The sequence below is a fragment of the Cynara cardunculus genome (assembly GCF_001531365.2).
Source record: "Cynara cardunculus var. scolymus isolate 2C chromosome LG 2, CcrdV1, whole genome shotgun sequence".
NCBI classification, from domain to species: Eukaryota; Viridiplantae; Streptophyta; class Magnoliopsida; order Asterales; family Asteraceae; genus Cynara; species Cynara cardunculus.
In genome coordinates this window covers 62,457,183-62,473,392 of record NC_037529.1, presented here as the reverse complement: position 1 = coordinate 62,473,392, position 16,210 = coordinate 62,457,183, and the positions used below count along the sequence as shown (strand labels likewise).

Genomic DNA, 16,210 nt, shown 5'->3' with positions numbered 1-16,210 from the left:
TATTAAACATACAACATTTAAATAAATATTTAGATATTTTATGCATCCTATAAAATCAATCTTATTGTAATGTCAGATTACATTTCATTAAGCACGTCAAAATCAAATAAATTCCTTTAAGTTTATACACGATCAAAGTTCTTTTATTTATAGAGGTGGTTTCATTTGCAAACCTACTTATTTACACAAACTTTATAAGCCATTTGAGACGATCACTATAACAAAATTGATTTTATAGGACATCTAAGACTTATATCCATCCTAAAAAGATATTTATAGGACTTAACCTTGTAAAACCAAACCAAAAAGTAGGTGGTCGTCATGGGATTAGTCGGCTCGTATAGCGGGTTGAATATCCAGGTTAATAAAAAAACATCTTATTTAACTATTTGAAAAAGTGTTATGTGAATACTCATGTCCTATAAAAAGATGGGTTTATAAAATAACTAATAAGATACTTTATTTTAGAACGATCTAAAAGAACTTGTTAAACGTTTAAAAGTGTCTTACAAACACTACAACGAACAAGGTTTTTAGAGAAGGATTAATTTGGAAGCGTATCTAAAGGTGATTTTTAGAGAAGCAAGACTACATGACAAAAGTGATAAGAGTAATTGAATGTAAGATGATTTTTAAAAGAAGGATTTGAAATCAAATTATCCGTTACAGAAACTATCTCTAAAGCTTTAAGAGACGCTTTTTATGAAAATCGAGTCAGAAGCTTTACCGATGTTTTCAAAACGTCTCTAAGAAATAAATGATTTTTATTTTTATTTTTAAATTAATAAAATTTTCAATTACACTTTTATAACTTTTTAAAGCGTACCCTTCTTTTAATAAATAAAAATTATATAATAAATTATTACAAGAAATCAACGGAGTGTTATGCGATTTCATGATTTCTCTTCGAATTCAGGTTCTACAATTCCACAATTTCTTTTCGATAATTTCACGATTTCTATCCAAATTAGGGTTCCACAGTTCCACGATTTCTCTTTCATTTCGATCTTCAATTTTGATTCCAGCTGGTGGTCTTTGTTGTCGAACTCGAGTTCAATTCGTCTTCATATCTTCGAGTTAGGGCTTAAACAATAACATCCCTTAGCAATGGTGAGGTTATTTGATTCGCATTTTCCTACATTTTGATTTCGATTTGTTTGGTTGATCATTGGTCCAATCATATTTTGGAACCTCCATATGATTTGTATTATAGATAAGGAAAAATGATTTCCTCTTTTGATTAAACTATATACAATCATTTAAATATACAACAGATGGGCCACGGGCCAAACGCTATACAGGCTAATAAATTAAGCCTAATAACAATTCATTATAAAGATACAATGTGATCTGCTAACATCCCCCGCAGTTGGAACGTCCGAATTGCAAACGTTCAAACTGGATTTGAAATCCGAAAATAGAGAATGAGATAGCCCCTTCATGAAGATGTCTGCGTACTGAGAGCTCGAGAGGACATGGAGGACCCGGACATGACCAATGGCAACTTTGTCACGAACAAAGTGAATATCAATCTCTATATGCTTTGTGTGTTGGTGTTGAACCGGATTGGACGACATGTATACCGCACTAACATTATCACAGTAGACGATTATGGCTTTCGTGGGCGGTCGGTGGAGCTCGCGAAGTAAGTTACGAATCCAACTTGTTTCAGCGACGGTGTTCGCGACTCCACGATATTCGGCTTCAGCACTAGAACGGGAGATAACACCTTGACGTTTGGATGACTAAGACACAAGATTATCTCCCAAGCAAATGCAATATCTGGACGTGGATCGTCGAGATGTCGGACATCCCCCCTAATCTGCATCGAGTAAGCAGTAAGTTCGGATGAGGGTGATAAATGAATCTGAAGGCCATGGTTTAGAGTGCCTCGAATGTATCGAAGTATGCGTTTGAAAGCATGAAAATGTGGCTCTCGAGGATCATGCATATAGAGGCAGATTTGCTGAACGGCGAACGCTATATCCGGGCGTGTGAAGGTGAGATACTGAAGAGCTCCGGCAAGACTGCAGTACAGGGTGGGGTCACGAACGGGTGGGCCATCAACGTTAAGCTTATGACCCATTTCAGTTGGTGTGCGAGCCGGATTACAGTTAACCATGTTTGTTCGTTCAAGGATTTGAGAGGCATACTGATGTTGAGATAGAAATAGAATTGTAGATGATCGCAAAGCAGAAATTCCCAAAAAAAAATTGAGTGCCCCGAGATCCGTCATAGCGAACTCACGACCAAGTAGGGTGTGATCTGGTGAAGAAACTCTGTGGATGAGGCCGTCAAAATGATATCGTCAACATATAGAAGAAGATACACAGTGGCCTGAGAAGAGTGGTATATAAACCGTGGCGTATCAGTGTGACTATGCTGAAACCCGAGCCGAAGGGCATACTGAGCAAACCGATGGTACCACGCATGTGGGGCCTGTTTAAGGCCATACAGAGAGCGTTGAAGATGGAACAGGTGATCCGGGAAGTGTGGATCTCAAAAGCCCGGTGGCTGATGCATGTATACAGTCTCCTGAAGGTGACCGTGAAGAAACGCATTCTTCACATCTAGCTGATGGATCGGCCAATGCTGAGAGACCGCAATACTGAGGACAGTATGAATGGTGGCCGGTTTTACAACCGGACTAAATGTTTCATCACAGTCTATCTGTTGATTCTCTCTCTCAGTGATTTGATGATAATCCTTTTTCACTTATACGTTGTATTTATGTTTCTGTCTTTTCAGTTCCAGCKACCTTCACTGAGTATGTTCAGTGATCGTTGAAGAACTTGCATTGTAAATCTATCAGAGACAACAATACTTCAAGAAGACAACATTCACTCCAAAGAACCTTCACCAAAAATCGAAGACTGACACTGAAGATTAGAGACTGGCGAGTACGTGATCTGAAGCAGTACTCAGTTATTACAAGCCCGTCTATATATGTGTGAAGACTGCTCAAGCTTCAGCGAATGATGAAGAGACCTTCAGTTCATTCCAGCATTCAGCGATCAAAGGAAGTTTGCTTAGCATGATTGTTGTCTTGTCCTTATACACACAAAGGATAAAACCCATACCCTTATGAAAGTTGGTACAGTACGGAGCCGACTAGTCGACTCTATTATCCACCAACTTTAGGTAAGGATGTTTGCTCATGAATAGTGTTTTTATACTATTCACTGTAGCAAAGGACAAGCCTTCCTCTTAAGGCTTGACACGCACTCTAACATTACCATATTGCATTAAATGTTCATTTAATGCACTGGGTATAAATAAAAGTGTTTCTTCTCCAAAGTGATCTAATAAAATAACATAGTAACGCAATCCACTAATGCTAGAGATGGGTGACGTCCAAACATCAGAGTGAATTATTTCAAAAGCATGAGAAACAACGGAATTAGAAACGAAAAATGGAAGCTTAACATGTTTTCCAAGTTGACAAGAATTGCAAATAACACTAGTTTTATCACTATAACAAGAAATAAAAAATTTGGAAATTAATGACTTCAAGACTTGATCATTGGGGTGACCGAGCCGTTGATGCCATGTGGAGTGAGTTGTCGAGAGAAGCACTTGAGGGTTGGAGGGGTTGACCGGGTAGAGGGTACTGTCGCTATCACATCGGATTAAAGGGCGCCGGGTCTTGTAGTCCTTAATAGTAAAACCAAAACTGTCAAACTCAATAGAAGTTTTATTTTGATGAGTAAATTGACGGACATATATGAGATTTTTGATAATATTGGGTGATATGAGGATATGTCTACGATGCAAAGGACGGTACGAGTTTGTAATGGGAAAAAGGGCATGTCCGGTGTGCATTACAGTCATTTTAGATCCATTACTGACAAGGATAGAACGAGTATCATGAGTTTCAAGAACATATTTTAGAATACCTGAGTTTGCGTGGACGTGGTCGGTTGCCCCGGTGTCTTTGTACCAATCTGTGAATCCCGAGTCGTTTAGAGACATCGAGTTGAACAACTCTGGGAGAGACGTAGCTTGATCTGGTGGGGCCCAAGTCTACCGAGGAGTGGCGGCAGCAGTCGATTGGCTGCTGTCTGTAGCAGCAGAAAAGTGGACCGTTGGGCTGTATGGTGGTGGCGCTGGCCATGGTTGAGCGGCCGGTTGTGGCGACGGGGTAGTGGGCGACGAACGAGCAGCCCAGCAGTTGGTTGCTGCCAGTAGGCGTGTGGCAGCTGTTGTTGGCGGGGTTGGTTCGACTGACTTGGCGGCGGTGGCGGGATATACACCCAACCATAGCGTGACTGATTCGGCGGCTGTCGGCGGCGACCTTGCTGCTAATGGCGGTCATTCCGGAGGCCATTCCCACAATTTCCTCCGTTATTGTTCATGTGGAGGACGATGGACGATGAGGAATGGTCGGTGTGAGGCATAACCGGTGTTGGGCATATTTGAGCCATTCTTTGTTCTTCTGAAAGAAGAATGGAACGAGCTTCAAAAAAGGTTGGAAGAAGAGAACGGTACCTTATGATATTGGCCATCGAATCGAACTTCGAGGAAAGTCCGTTGATTGTGTAGATCACAAGGTGTTGTCCGGATCGAGATTCGCAAGAAGGTCAGCAAGTCCCTTGATTTTGGTGTAATAGGCGGTGACGGAGAGATCGCCCATCACAATTTTGCGTAGCTCGCTATCGATTTGCATGGATTTGGCGTCTTTGATGTCACGGAAGAGAGTCTCGAGATTGTTCCATACATGAAGCGCGGTCGAGTCTTTCTTTAACACCATTTGGAGAAGGGATTGCGAGATATATCCGTAAATCCAAAGTTTTACGATTGAATCCACCTTTTTCCATTCTGCGTCTGTGGGTTTAGGAGTAGAGTCGTAGATGTGATTGATGACGTCAAAGGCAATACAATGGGTGGAGAAAAGTTCTCTCCACGCATCATAATTGAGACGTTTGAGTTCAAGAATAAGAGGAATGTAGGTTTTGATGTTCGTTATACTGAAAACCTTGTTTGGGGGAGTTTGATTGTCGGACATGTTTGAAGGAAGGCAAGAACGGTTGAGGAGGAGAAGGCGGCAATGAAAGGCGTGGCCGGCCCTAGATCACCGAAAGAGAGAAAGGGAGGAGGTTGAGAGGAATTAGGAAGGGATCCTAATTTTGCTCTGATACCATATTAGAGATTAGGGAAAATGATTTCCTCTCTTGATTAAACAATATACAATCATTTAAATATACAACAGATGGGCGACGGGCCAAACATTATACGGGCTAATAAACAAAGCCTAATAACAATTCATTATAAAGATACAATGTGATCTGCATTTTTGAAGACACTCAATCAAGATTCTCTAATCTCTCCATCAAGAAGAAATCCAAAATTTGTATTCCGGTGGAAGTGAATGACGATGAGAATTAGAATCAGAATGTTGATTGTGTAGAGATTGTTGCACCTAAGTCTGATGCAAGTGATCAGAAATGTTTAGAGATTATTCAAAAGATCATTGAAGATGACATGGTGGAGAAACTGAAAGTGGAACAATGTAAGTTCTATCTAAGGAAACATGGGTTGAGATTAACAAGCAAAAAAAGATATCCTCATTCATCGCATTAAGGAACACATTAGTATTATGAATGGTGAAGGAGAACATAAACACCCTGCTTGGAGTTTTGTTATGAATTGTAAAGGGGATTCATGCACAGGAGATGTTGTTATGTTCGAACAAAATGTGTATGAAATGTTTAGCATTGCATCAAGGAGTGCTACTGGTCCTCCTTGTGGCACGAGTGTGATAGTTGGTTGGATAGTGAAAGAAAGCTATGGTGCTGTTAAACAGCAACATACATTTACGATTGAGGTTTTATGAAGCAAAGGGGTGAAACCACTCCTTCCCCTTCATCCCTACTCACCAAAGGCAGAAACCTTTACAGATTAAAGACAATGAGACAGAGATGGGAAAACGAAAGTGAAAGACATAAAATTTTGTCGGAGAAACATTTTAGAGGCAACGCTGCCCGGAGTTATAGGGCAGCATGCCTTCAGGAGAAGGAAATAAAGAAGGCACTTAGGGAAAGGACATCAAAAGGGAACATTTAGAATGAAAATCAAGTGAAGAAAAGAATAACATCTCCTACCCGCCCTATGATTAAAGCCAAGAACCCCACAAAGCCGGACTTGCAAAACGCTTCAATTCAACATGAAACTAGAAATTGGCCTGCCCCATCAAATACACATCCACACGGAGGTGTACCATATACAGAGGTTTTAAGTCACCAACCATTGATGAGCATGATTCATTATCCTCACGAAGGTTCATATAAAGAAAACATCAACTCTAACATGTTAAGGAGTGCGGTTGGATGGGAGCTAAATGCTTCTTCTAGAAATACCTTTCAGGCTGAACAAAAATGTCGATTATATCCTTCAAGACCATTTCAGAATTTACCACAAACCCATACTTCCCAACAAGGCCATTTACCAAGGGAGGTGCAGAATTTACCACAAAGCCATAGTTTCCAACAAGGCCAGTTACCAAGGGAGGTGCAGAATTTACCACAAAGCCATAGTTCCCGTCAAGGCTATTTACCAAGGGAGGTGCAAAATTTACCATAAAGCCATACTTCCCAACAAGGTCGTTTACCAAGGGATCATCACCATCAAGGACAGCCGCAGCAGCTGTGTAGATACTATCCACAAGGAAGGTGCCACTATGGTACTAACTGCAAATATCAGCATTGAGTGTGCATCTATCCTATGTTTCTTTTTGTCCTTTTTCGAGGCAATTATGTTTTAATGGATCTTCAAATGATCCTGCAAGAAAACGCAGTATCCGGACGTGGATCGTCGAGATGCCGGACATTTAAACCTCTGTGGCCACAAGGGGATTTTTATTCCTTCTTGGATTTGAACCAGTGACCTCCAGACACTTTTGGCCTTGGAGTCAAGCTCAAACCAATCAGGCACCACCCGTGTGGTTAATCATTTGGCTTTTTTGTAGCCATACCTTCATGAATCTTGACATAAGCACGCTTTAATAGACTAGCATATATTCGGGGATGGTTTAGGGTGTCGAGCACTAGGAGTAACTCTATGAGTTCGCAACATAGCACCGACTCGTCTGGTCAATTGAGCCACAATGGGAAGTCTATGAGACTTGTCTTGATGGAGTCTGAGCTTGCTTCAATCAAATCTGAGCTCTTTTTTATGAAGGATGAAGTGGTTGAGTTGTGTCAAATGGTGAGGCCAATTGTACTCGCCCAACCACTTCCGAGTGTTACATCTTCACGAAATGTTCAAGACCATATTTCTTATATTCGAGATCGTTAAACATTTTATTATGGTTTTGAATGTTTTTTCCATTTTATTATTTAATATAAGATGAGTTATGATATTCCTGGTTTATAATGTCACCATTTTTGCCAAAATGGGTACACTTTTGAGATTTTCTTCAACTTAATTTCATGATATCCAAAGAAACTTGGGATGAAATAAAACTTAAGAAACATGAGTTCTCACGTGTTCTCAGATTTTATTCACGTTCTTCACTCACTGTTTTCTCTGGTTTCACGATTTTTCCTACAATTTCTTGTATCGGTCTCTTTGTTTCCATCAACTAAGGTAAAATTAAAAGTTTCTTAAACTGGAAAAGCAACTTAGAAAAAGCATTTAATTGAGCAAAGGAGAAGCAAAATTGCAAAAGCATTATAGTAGACAACATAAAATTGAGGATAAAAAATTCAACAGAAGAATAACCGAAATACCATATTGGAGGCATGAAACAAGGCAACGATAATGATGGAGAATAGCAAGACATGAATGATCAAAAGAGACATGAGTAGTAGATGCGAGAAGTAAAGGGTAATAGTGTAAATGGCGTCCGCTAAACAATTAGGGCAAGCCCAAGAAGATGAACGATTCAGGGATTTTAAGAACTGTTAAGATGCTTTATATTTTTTTGCCAAACACTCCTAGCGTTTCACCGATTCAGATTCAGACTTGCCTTTTTAGTGGAACCATTAAATGATAAACAAACACACCCTTAGGGGGTGTTTGGTTCGCAAACTCTGAAGGAATCTGATTAAATTGAAATGTTGAATTTCATTGACCAAATTTCATTCTCCCGTTTGGTTCATTCTTTTTCATAAAGGGAATCTTTCAAATCCTACAAATTCCATAAATAAAGAAATTTAATGTTCTTCAACAACTACATGGTATTTTGATGGAATGAAATTTTCTATTTTTGTGACTACCAAATATGTCATTAACCTAATATACCCTAATCTCATAAAACCCAATATGACCGTCGTCAATCACCTTCGACAACCATCGATTTGAATCACCGTCAATCATTGTCATCTGAACCATTCCGACCATTGTCATTTGAACCACCGCCGACCACCACCGACCATAAGCGAATACCGCCTGTCACCGCTGATCGCCACCAATCTGAAAAACCACTATCGATCATCACCAATCTGAAACATTGGCGGCCATCGCAGATCTAAACCACTAACCGCCGATCACCACCAATCTAAACAACCACCAACCTGAACCATGGCGACCACCGCCAATATGAACCACCTCCAACCACTGCCATCTGAACCACCCGCAGACCACCATCAACTTGAACCACCATGGACCACGACCGATCTAAACCACCTTCGACCACCACCGATCTGAACATCGTCGACCACCGCCATCCGAACCACTACACATCTCCACCATCTAAACCACCGCCAACCACCACCGATCTAAACCACCGCCATTTGAACCATCGTAGACCACTGCCATCTGAACCATCATGGACAACCGTCATCTAAACCACCATCAACCACCACCGATCTAAACCATGACCGACCACCGCTGCCGTCGACCAATCCCATCAGAACCACCACTAACCATCGCCATCTAAACCACCTTCGACCACCGCCGACCACCGTCATCTGACCCCCGTTGACCACCGCCATCTGAACCACCCCCGACCACCGTCGATCTGACCACCACCTACCACCATCGGTCTGAACCACGGTCGACCACGCAGATCCGAGCCACTATAGACCACCACCGATCTGAACCACTGTAGACCACCACCGAACTAGCTATTTTACATGATACAGAATTAGCTATCATGAGACAAATTAATATTGATTTAGTAATGTCGTTTGGTTTATAGTTATATTTGTGTTGTGTATTTTATATTGTTTACACATTAAATAATTATTTTATTAAAGTATTTCTAGTTTTTAAAAAATTAAAATTTTCAAAAAAAGGCATTTTGGTCATTTACCGATATTTCATTCTAATTTCAAAACTACATTATGTGAACCAAACAGACAGATTCCAATTCTTCAACAGATTCCATTCCAATATATGTCAACCAAACAGGTGGTCAAACCTGACAACATTTCATTTCGATTCCTTTAAGTCAAATTCATTTAAAAATTTCATTTCATCCAAAAACATTTTGCGAACCAAACACCACCTTAGAGTAATTATGTTTTTTGTCCCTATGGTTAGTTGAAATTTTCTATTTCCGTTTCTGTGGTTTAAAAATTATGATTTTCATTCTTATGGTTTGTAATTCATTATTATTTTCGTTTTTACAATTTATTCTTATTTCAGTTCATGTGGTTAGCAATTTTTTGTTGTTTTAGTTCTTTATATTAAAGGTATAAATTAGATCAGACGCGAAAATAACAATAAATTACAAATCATAAAGACATACTATCGCAATTTATAACCATAGGAATGGTTCAAATGGAAATTGAAATTAGGGACAAAAATCGTAATTTACTCTTTTTTAGAGTGAATTACATTTTTGGTCCTTCGTGAATAGTTGCTTCTTGGTTTTCCTCCCTTCAAAATATAAAATACATTTTTGGTCAAAAAATTGTGTTTTCAAGCTGAAACTTGTCCTTTCAGCTTAATACCATTAGTTGGGGTCCGTTAAATTGGTCATGTGCTCCTCACGTGAAGGGCAATTTGTTCATTTTATGCTTCTTCCTCCCATCTTCTTCATCCTCAACTAAGAACATAACCATTGTCATTCACCACCATTGCACACCATTGTCGTTATCACCATGACACATCACCACTATTCACCACAACTGCCATCCACAACCATCGTCATCTACCACCACCGCCTTCCACCATCGTCATCCACATTTCCGACCACCATCGAACACAAATGCAAAGTAAAAAAACAAGATCAATACCACAAAAAAAAACCACCAACAACAAGAACATTAATCTTATAAAGATTTTACATGAATGAAAAACAAAGTACAAAACCCATTTGAGGAACATAACCAAGAATCCGGAGCCAACTCCCATTCATACAAATCAAATTCATGAGAAAAAAACGTAAATTTACATCTAAAGTCCAAATTAAAACAAGAAACCCTCATAAATCAAAGCCCCTAGATTTCTCAAGGCATCTGAACTGGACTGAATCATTTCAAAATCAAACCCTAAATCTAAATAGTTCAATCTTCGTCTGTTGTTCATTCGTTTAAGTGTTCTTCAAGTGAATGTTCGAAATTTAAACCATTGAGTTCGTAGGGAAGCTCAACATAGGGAGAGCCGTGGTGTGACTGTAGATCAACGGAACACCTACCATTCTCGACATGAAATCTGGTGCGCTTGTATAGATCAATGGAACTCCTACCCTCTCGACATGAAATATGGTGTGAATGTAGATCAATGGAGAACGGGAGAGGCATGGTGTACGATGGTGGTGAGAAAACTAGTGCGACTGAAGGAATGGGCTAGCGTTCAACATGTGCAGATCTTGAAGAAGGGGAAAGGCCTACTAGGGAATGTGTTAGGGTTTCAACATGTACAGAATTGAAGATCATGAAGAACGAGGGAGGGGCTGCTAAGTGATGGGTTAGGGTTTCAACAAGGTGGAGAGGCAACTAAATTTTAAAGTGCTATTAAGTTAAGGTTTTGATTTTGTTATTGATTTAAAGGATTTGATTTGGGGTTCTGATTTTAAAGATTTGATTTTGTTATTACTTCTGTGTTTAATTGGGTGGTGTTCTTGATGAGGGTGGTCGTGCATGGTGTTCTTGATGAGGAAGGAAGTGGGAGAAGAAGATGGGTAAAAAGACCAAAATGCCCCTCACGTGAGGGACACATGTCATGCCTAACGGCAACAATTTTCAGGACGTCTATGGAAGGGAAAAATTTGGGCTAAAAAACACGGTGTTTGGACCAGAAATGTACTTTATGTTTCGGAGGGACGAAAACTAAAAAGCAGCTATTGATGAGGTACCAAAAATGTAATTCACTCTTTTCCAATTCGGGGGCACGGGAGGAAGTATATATACCGAGACGATGTGCAAGAGTCACAACCGCATGTCTGCCCATCAGAGTTTTCAATCAGTCCAACGGCAAAAACGGTAGTCAGAATCAAGAAGTACATTAGCGATTTCTCCCTGAGACAGAAGTACTTAGCCATGGCGGCATCTTCTGCCACTATATCACCCTCGTCATCACCACAGTCTTTATCCATTTTCAGACCACAGCAACTGCAATCTCCTTCGCTCTCTTCCATTACCTTTGTCCGCCCGTTTCAACTTCGAACTCCTGGTTTTCGTCTCCAAGCATCCCGCCGTTCTCCCAACTTTTCTCAGGTAAATTCTAGATGACAGATCATCCATCTGCGTTTATATGTATTGTTTTACTTGGTCTTATGCAAAACTCTTGAATTTTATGATTGATGGATCAGGAAGGTGAGAATCCGGTGGTGGATCCTCGGAATTGGAGCCGGAATCGTAATGATATGACTTTTTCCGGAGATTACGATGAAGACGACGACGAAGAGGATGAGGAGGAGGAGGAAGACGACAGGAGCTTGGATCTTCTAATTAGGTTTGTTGAAAACGTGTTTAAGAAGATATCTAGACGAGCTCGCAAGGCCGTCCGATCCGTTCTGCCTACCAACATCCCCACCAAATTGGTATTACTATGCATTTGTCAATTTATTATTTCGATCCATTTTCTAGGTTTTTGGTGGTTTTTGCAATTGAATTCTGAGTGTTGGAAATGGACTTGGGATTAGAGCTCAGTCAATTCACATTTCAATCTGATTATTCCCACTCCTAGTCACCGAATTGAGATCCAAAACATACTCAAACCTATAAATATGTTTCCTAAAATGAAGCATCTCCAAGAACTATTATTTACAAACGAACTTTAGACAATATAACTAATAGTTACCCTGTAGATGTCTTATTAGTTGCCTGTACGAACATACAGAAGTTAATGTGAGGTGTGTTATCATGCTAGTGACATTGATTGATTACCCATTTGCTATATGTTGATTCAGACATAAATAGGGGGTGCATATAGCAACCCGATTGATATAATTTGAACTTCAAGTCATGGTATTGTGTGTGTGAAATAGTTATGGCATACGGAAGTGTTCTGCTATTAATTTGTGGCTATTAGTTCAATAAGTCTGAGAGTGTAAAGTTAGTCAGCACGAAGAATTTCGAGTATTTGTGAAAGTAAGTTTGTTTTGTTCTCTCTCTCTTTTGGTTGTTACCTTTTGATCCTTTTGATATATGCTATGTGATTTCATGTATTGAATGTCAATTTTACTTTGTTAAGCACTCATTTTAAATCATTTAAGTTGCATATTTACTGAAAATTAGGTATATAAACTTTCATGTGGTAGCTTGGGATCTTGCTTTCTTACTTTCTGATTGTTAGCTCTTGGTTTGTCTTGCTAACTTATTATATGCTCAATGTGTTATATAGGTGGGATTCTCTGTTAATGGAGTTATAATTCTGGCATTTTTTTGGATTCTAAAGGCGTTCCTTGAGGTAATATTTTCGAATTATCTAGATGCATCCTCATGAAAGTTATTCATGGCAATAAAATTTGTCTAGTATTATGTTGCTCGAAAATGTAGTCCTTTTTCAGTCTATAAGGTAAATATTAGATCATTTTTGTTTATTTTATCTGACATAAATCGGATATCCATTTTCTAGAACTCTTTGCTTGACTGGTCTGTTAGAGAGCATGTTTGACCTGTTTTTGTTAGACAAGTTACTTGTTAATACTTCTCCTATTGTCCTTATCTTTTATTTTTGGAGGTAAGATGTTGAAACTACCTGAAAGGTATGTCAAATATGAATTGGGAAATCTATTTGGCTGAAATTGTTGATAAGAATCAAGCTTGGTTTTTCTGTGTTAAATGCCCTGTTCATGTTGAATGGAAACGTTGAGGTGTTGCTGATCTGCAAGAAAGAGTGTGATAGTTGAGGGGAATATGAAGCAAAGTTCTTGTTAGCCATAATGCATGATGTGAGGCCCTGACTAATAAAGGCTACGTAGATTATTTGCTTTTCTCTATGAAGATTCAGGAAATCCTTAAGATGTTTTTACATTGGGTTATTTTAAAGGAACCATCCTTTTGCTAAATAATCCCTCCCTCCCCCACCAATTTCACATCACAAACGTCAACTTTAAACTATTTCATTTTGCATTTGTGATGCACGATTTGACCACGAACTGACTCAAAGGGGGTTCATTTAGCAACACTTTCGCATTTCAGTTGGTGAGCCTTGGATTCTTATTCAGCATGCCTGCATTATTACCTAGTACATGTCACATTTGCCTCATGCTTTTACTCACTCAACTGTCGAGTTGATATGTCATGAGTCATTGGAGATTGTGATCAACGAGCTAGTAAAAATAATGCTCAATGTTTTGGACTTTTACATCTTGGAGTTCCTTTGGCTGCTTGGAACTTAAACATCTCCATTATGATAGCAATTTCAAGACATAATCATGATATGCATGTAACTGAAATCAGACTTTTTCCTGTATTATTGGAATTATTTGTTTGTTTACTTTTTTGGTACAGTTTGACATCTGATTTGTTCAAGAATAGTAACAGGCTTTGTTTGAATGATATGCGACCTGTCGACTGTCGTGAAGGTTGGAATATAATTTGAAGTCCCTTCCCCATTTCCTAGTCCTAGAGAGAATTTATAACAGGCACATTTTGATTCATAACTTACAACTCTGAAACATCATATGACTACCCAAAAATATGCAGTCTCTCTTTAAAACACATGTTTCTTTTTAAGCTGAAATTTCTAATCAGATTTTAGCTAATAATTGAGGAACCTTTGCTCAGGTTTGTACATCCTTATCAATCGTATTATTGTAATGCCACTTCTATATATCTTCTATATATTTGACCACGGTCATCAAGTTTATCTAATACATTGACTTGGTTCATAACTCTAATTCCAGTTTTCAGCAAATTGTAGCAGACGGTTTTGTGTAGTAATACGTTGATTGTCATGTACTATTTTCTGATGTCCTTAAGAATTGCAAAATTGTACATGTCTCTACCTCTATTACCACTATATAGCAAGAGTCAGGTTCAAACGAGAAAAGTGATCAAATAAGGAAACGCAAGAATGGTTAAATCACATGTAAGTTTACAACCCACGTGTAAAATCACATGTGATTACATGCGACCTTGGCCACAACCTAGGTCGTCGAAAATTGCCCGTGCACCCATGTGTTGTCCATGTTCTGTAATCACATGTGCTTTCATTTTGTCGGTGCAAAATCACATGTGATTTGGCCGTTCCTATGTTCTTTAATTTTGACCCATTCTCGTTTAATAGCAATGCTATAGAAATGCTATAGCAATGCTATAGATAATGATAATTACTAAAAAAGAAGTCTCTTTAACAGTAATATGAAATTAAAGAAACCCATTATTTTTGTTAATTCCAGTAGGCATAGAAGTTTTACATGCCATCATATTTAAGAACTGAAAAAAATTAGAAGTTCTGTTATGGTTTAACTCTAATATCTCTTGATGTGACCTTTTTATTGTCACTGCTGCAAGAAAAACATGAAATGAGACATACCCATCAATTCATTGGTCATAAATCTAAAGTCAGCGGTACTAGAAAGTTCGATGAACACATATCAAGTTGATACCTGTAGTAATCTTATTAGGTCATCTCGTTCTACCTGCTCATGAACAATTCTTAGAAGGGCCTTTATTATGAACAATTCTTAAAAGGGCCTTTATTAATCACATTATTTGGTTAGCACATTTTAAGAATATCATGCTCATTGTTTTCATTTTGTCCCATTTTCGGCAGGTGGTTTGTACTCTTGGCAGTGTAGTTTTTGTAAGCATCTTACTTGTTCGCGGGGTATGGACTGGAATATCGTATTTTCAAGAAGGTCGTTACCGTAGGACAGATGATTTTGACGATGAGAATCAGGCATGGACAGGAACTCGGCCTGCAGCTTGAATACAATAATTATACAGCAATTTCCCAAATCCATGATTATGTGATTAACCCAAAGTTGATCCCCAAATAGCATAATTTAACATCTTCCTGGTTCTTGATGGTGATGGTATATATATATATATATACACATACAATCAGAAAGACCATCTTCTCTTGGGAAGAAAATGAAAATACGAATTCACCCCTGTTCAGTTTAGATTTTGCTTGATTGACCTCATATGATTGCAAAAACGAGTGTCTATTTCCGTAAACGTACTTGCTCAAGGCCTTCACTTTTCTGGAAACGAGGTCTTGATGCAGTCTCCAGCTTGAGCTTAATGTGCATGTAGATATGAGACATAGCAGAATTTGCAGCATTTCTGTTGGATGGAGTTCTTTCATTCACCGACAATGAGGTGATTCTTTTTCGACCTTCTTCATAACTCAGGAGCTTGTTAGCATGATGTGGCAATATGCTGAGAGCTATCTTGAGATTAACTGGAAAACTCTTGCTCATTCATTAGTGAATAATCTTTCAGAGGTAGATGTTCAGATACATGGCATGATATCTCTTGAAATTATACATTTATTTTTATATCTTTTGAGCTTTCCAAAATGCCTACTTACCTTTGGGCAAGAATCTAGTGTTATCCCTTTTTTCTATTCCCTTCATATTCTTTCAATAAGACGTTGACATGTCATTTTTTTCTCTCTCACTACCTTTTAATTTTATACATGTATGGATGCTCCCCTTAGGGTGCGTTTGGTACGTGAAACAGGGTGGGACAAGACAGGACAGGACAGACTTGTCCCATGTTTGGTGTGTTTCTAAGTGGAACACGTGTGGGACAAGCCTGTTCACCCTCACCCCCTGGAACTAAGTGGAACAAGACATATTTGACAAATATACCCCAAACCTAATACCCATCTCCATCGATTTCTTTCACAGGAGACCTTCATCTCC

The 16,210-nt window shown here is 38.9% G+C and overlaps 3 protein-coding genes and 1 pseudogene across 3 annotated transcripts in view; 2 read left to right on the top strand and 2 right to left on the bottom strand.

Moving 5' to 3' along the window:
- The window catches only part of LOC112506266 (serine carboxypeptidase-like 19), a 24,099-nt gene extending 22,522 nt beyond the window's left edge, over window positions 1-1,577 (bottom strand). Inside the window, exon 1 of the mRNA XM_025110279.1 lies at window positions 1,343-1,577. Coding sequence (XP_024966047.1) covers window positions 1,343-1,577 — 235 coding nt within the window. The remainder of the gene's footprint in view (window positions 1-1,342) is intronic.
- A 2,966-nt stretch (window positions 1,578-4,543) lies between these two features.
- Window positions 4,544-5,005, bottom strand: LOC112506265. The gene has a single exon (XM_025110278.1). It carries the CDS (start codon window positions 5,003-5,005, stop codon window positions 4,544-4,546), a length of 462 nt encoding a protein of 153 aa, XP_024966046.1.
- A 476-nt stretch (window positions 5,006-5,481) lies between these two features.
- Window positions 5,482-6,063, top strand: LOC112506264 (annotated as a pseudogene).
- Window positions 6,064-11,328: 5,265 nt separating this feature from the next.
- Window positions 11,329-15,956, top strand: LOC112504949 (protein SHORT HYPOCOTYL IN WHITE LIGHT 1). Its single transcript, XM_025108906.1, has 4 exons — window positions 11,329-11,603; window positions 11,699-11,929; window positions 12,733-12,798; window positions 15,112-15,956. Exons 1-4 carry the CDS (start codon window positions 11,427-11,429, stop codon window positions 15,265-15,267), a joined length of 630 nt encoding a protein of 209 aa, XP_024964674.1. The 5' UTR covers window positions 11,329-11,426; the 3' UTR covers window positions 15,268-15,956.
- The last annotated feature ends 254 nt before the right edge of the window (window positions 15,957-16,210 follow it).

Coding starts and splice junctions, on each gene's coding strand:
- LOC112504949 (XM_025108906.1), top strand. CDS start 11,427: ATGGCGGCATCTTCTGCCACTATATCACCCTCGTCATCACCACAGTCT. Junction 11,604..11,698: donor GTTCTCCCAACTTTTCTCAG/GTAAATTCTAGA, acceptor TTGATGGATCAG/GAAGGTGAGAATCCGGTGGT. Junction 12,799..15,111: donor TTCTAAAGGCGTTCCTTGAG/GTAATATTTTCG, acceptor CATTTTCGGCAG/GTGGTTTGTACTCTTGGCAG.
- LOC112506265 (XM_025110278.1), bottom strand. CDS start 5,005: ATGTCCGACAATCAAACTCCCCCAAACAAGGTTTTCAGTATAACGAAC.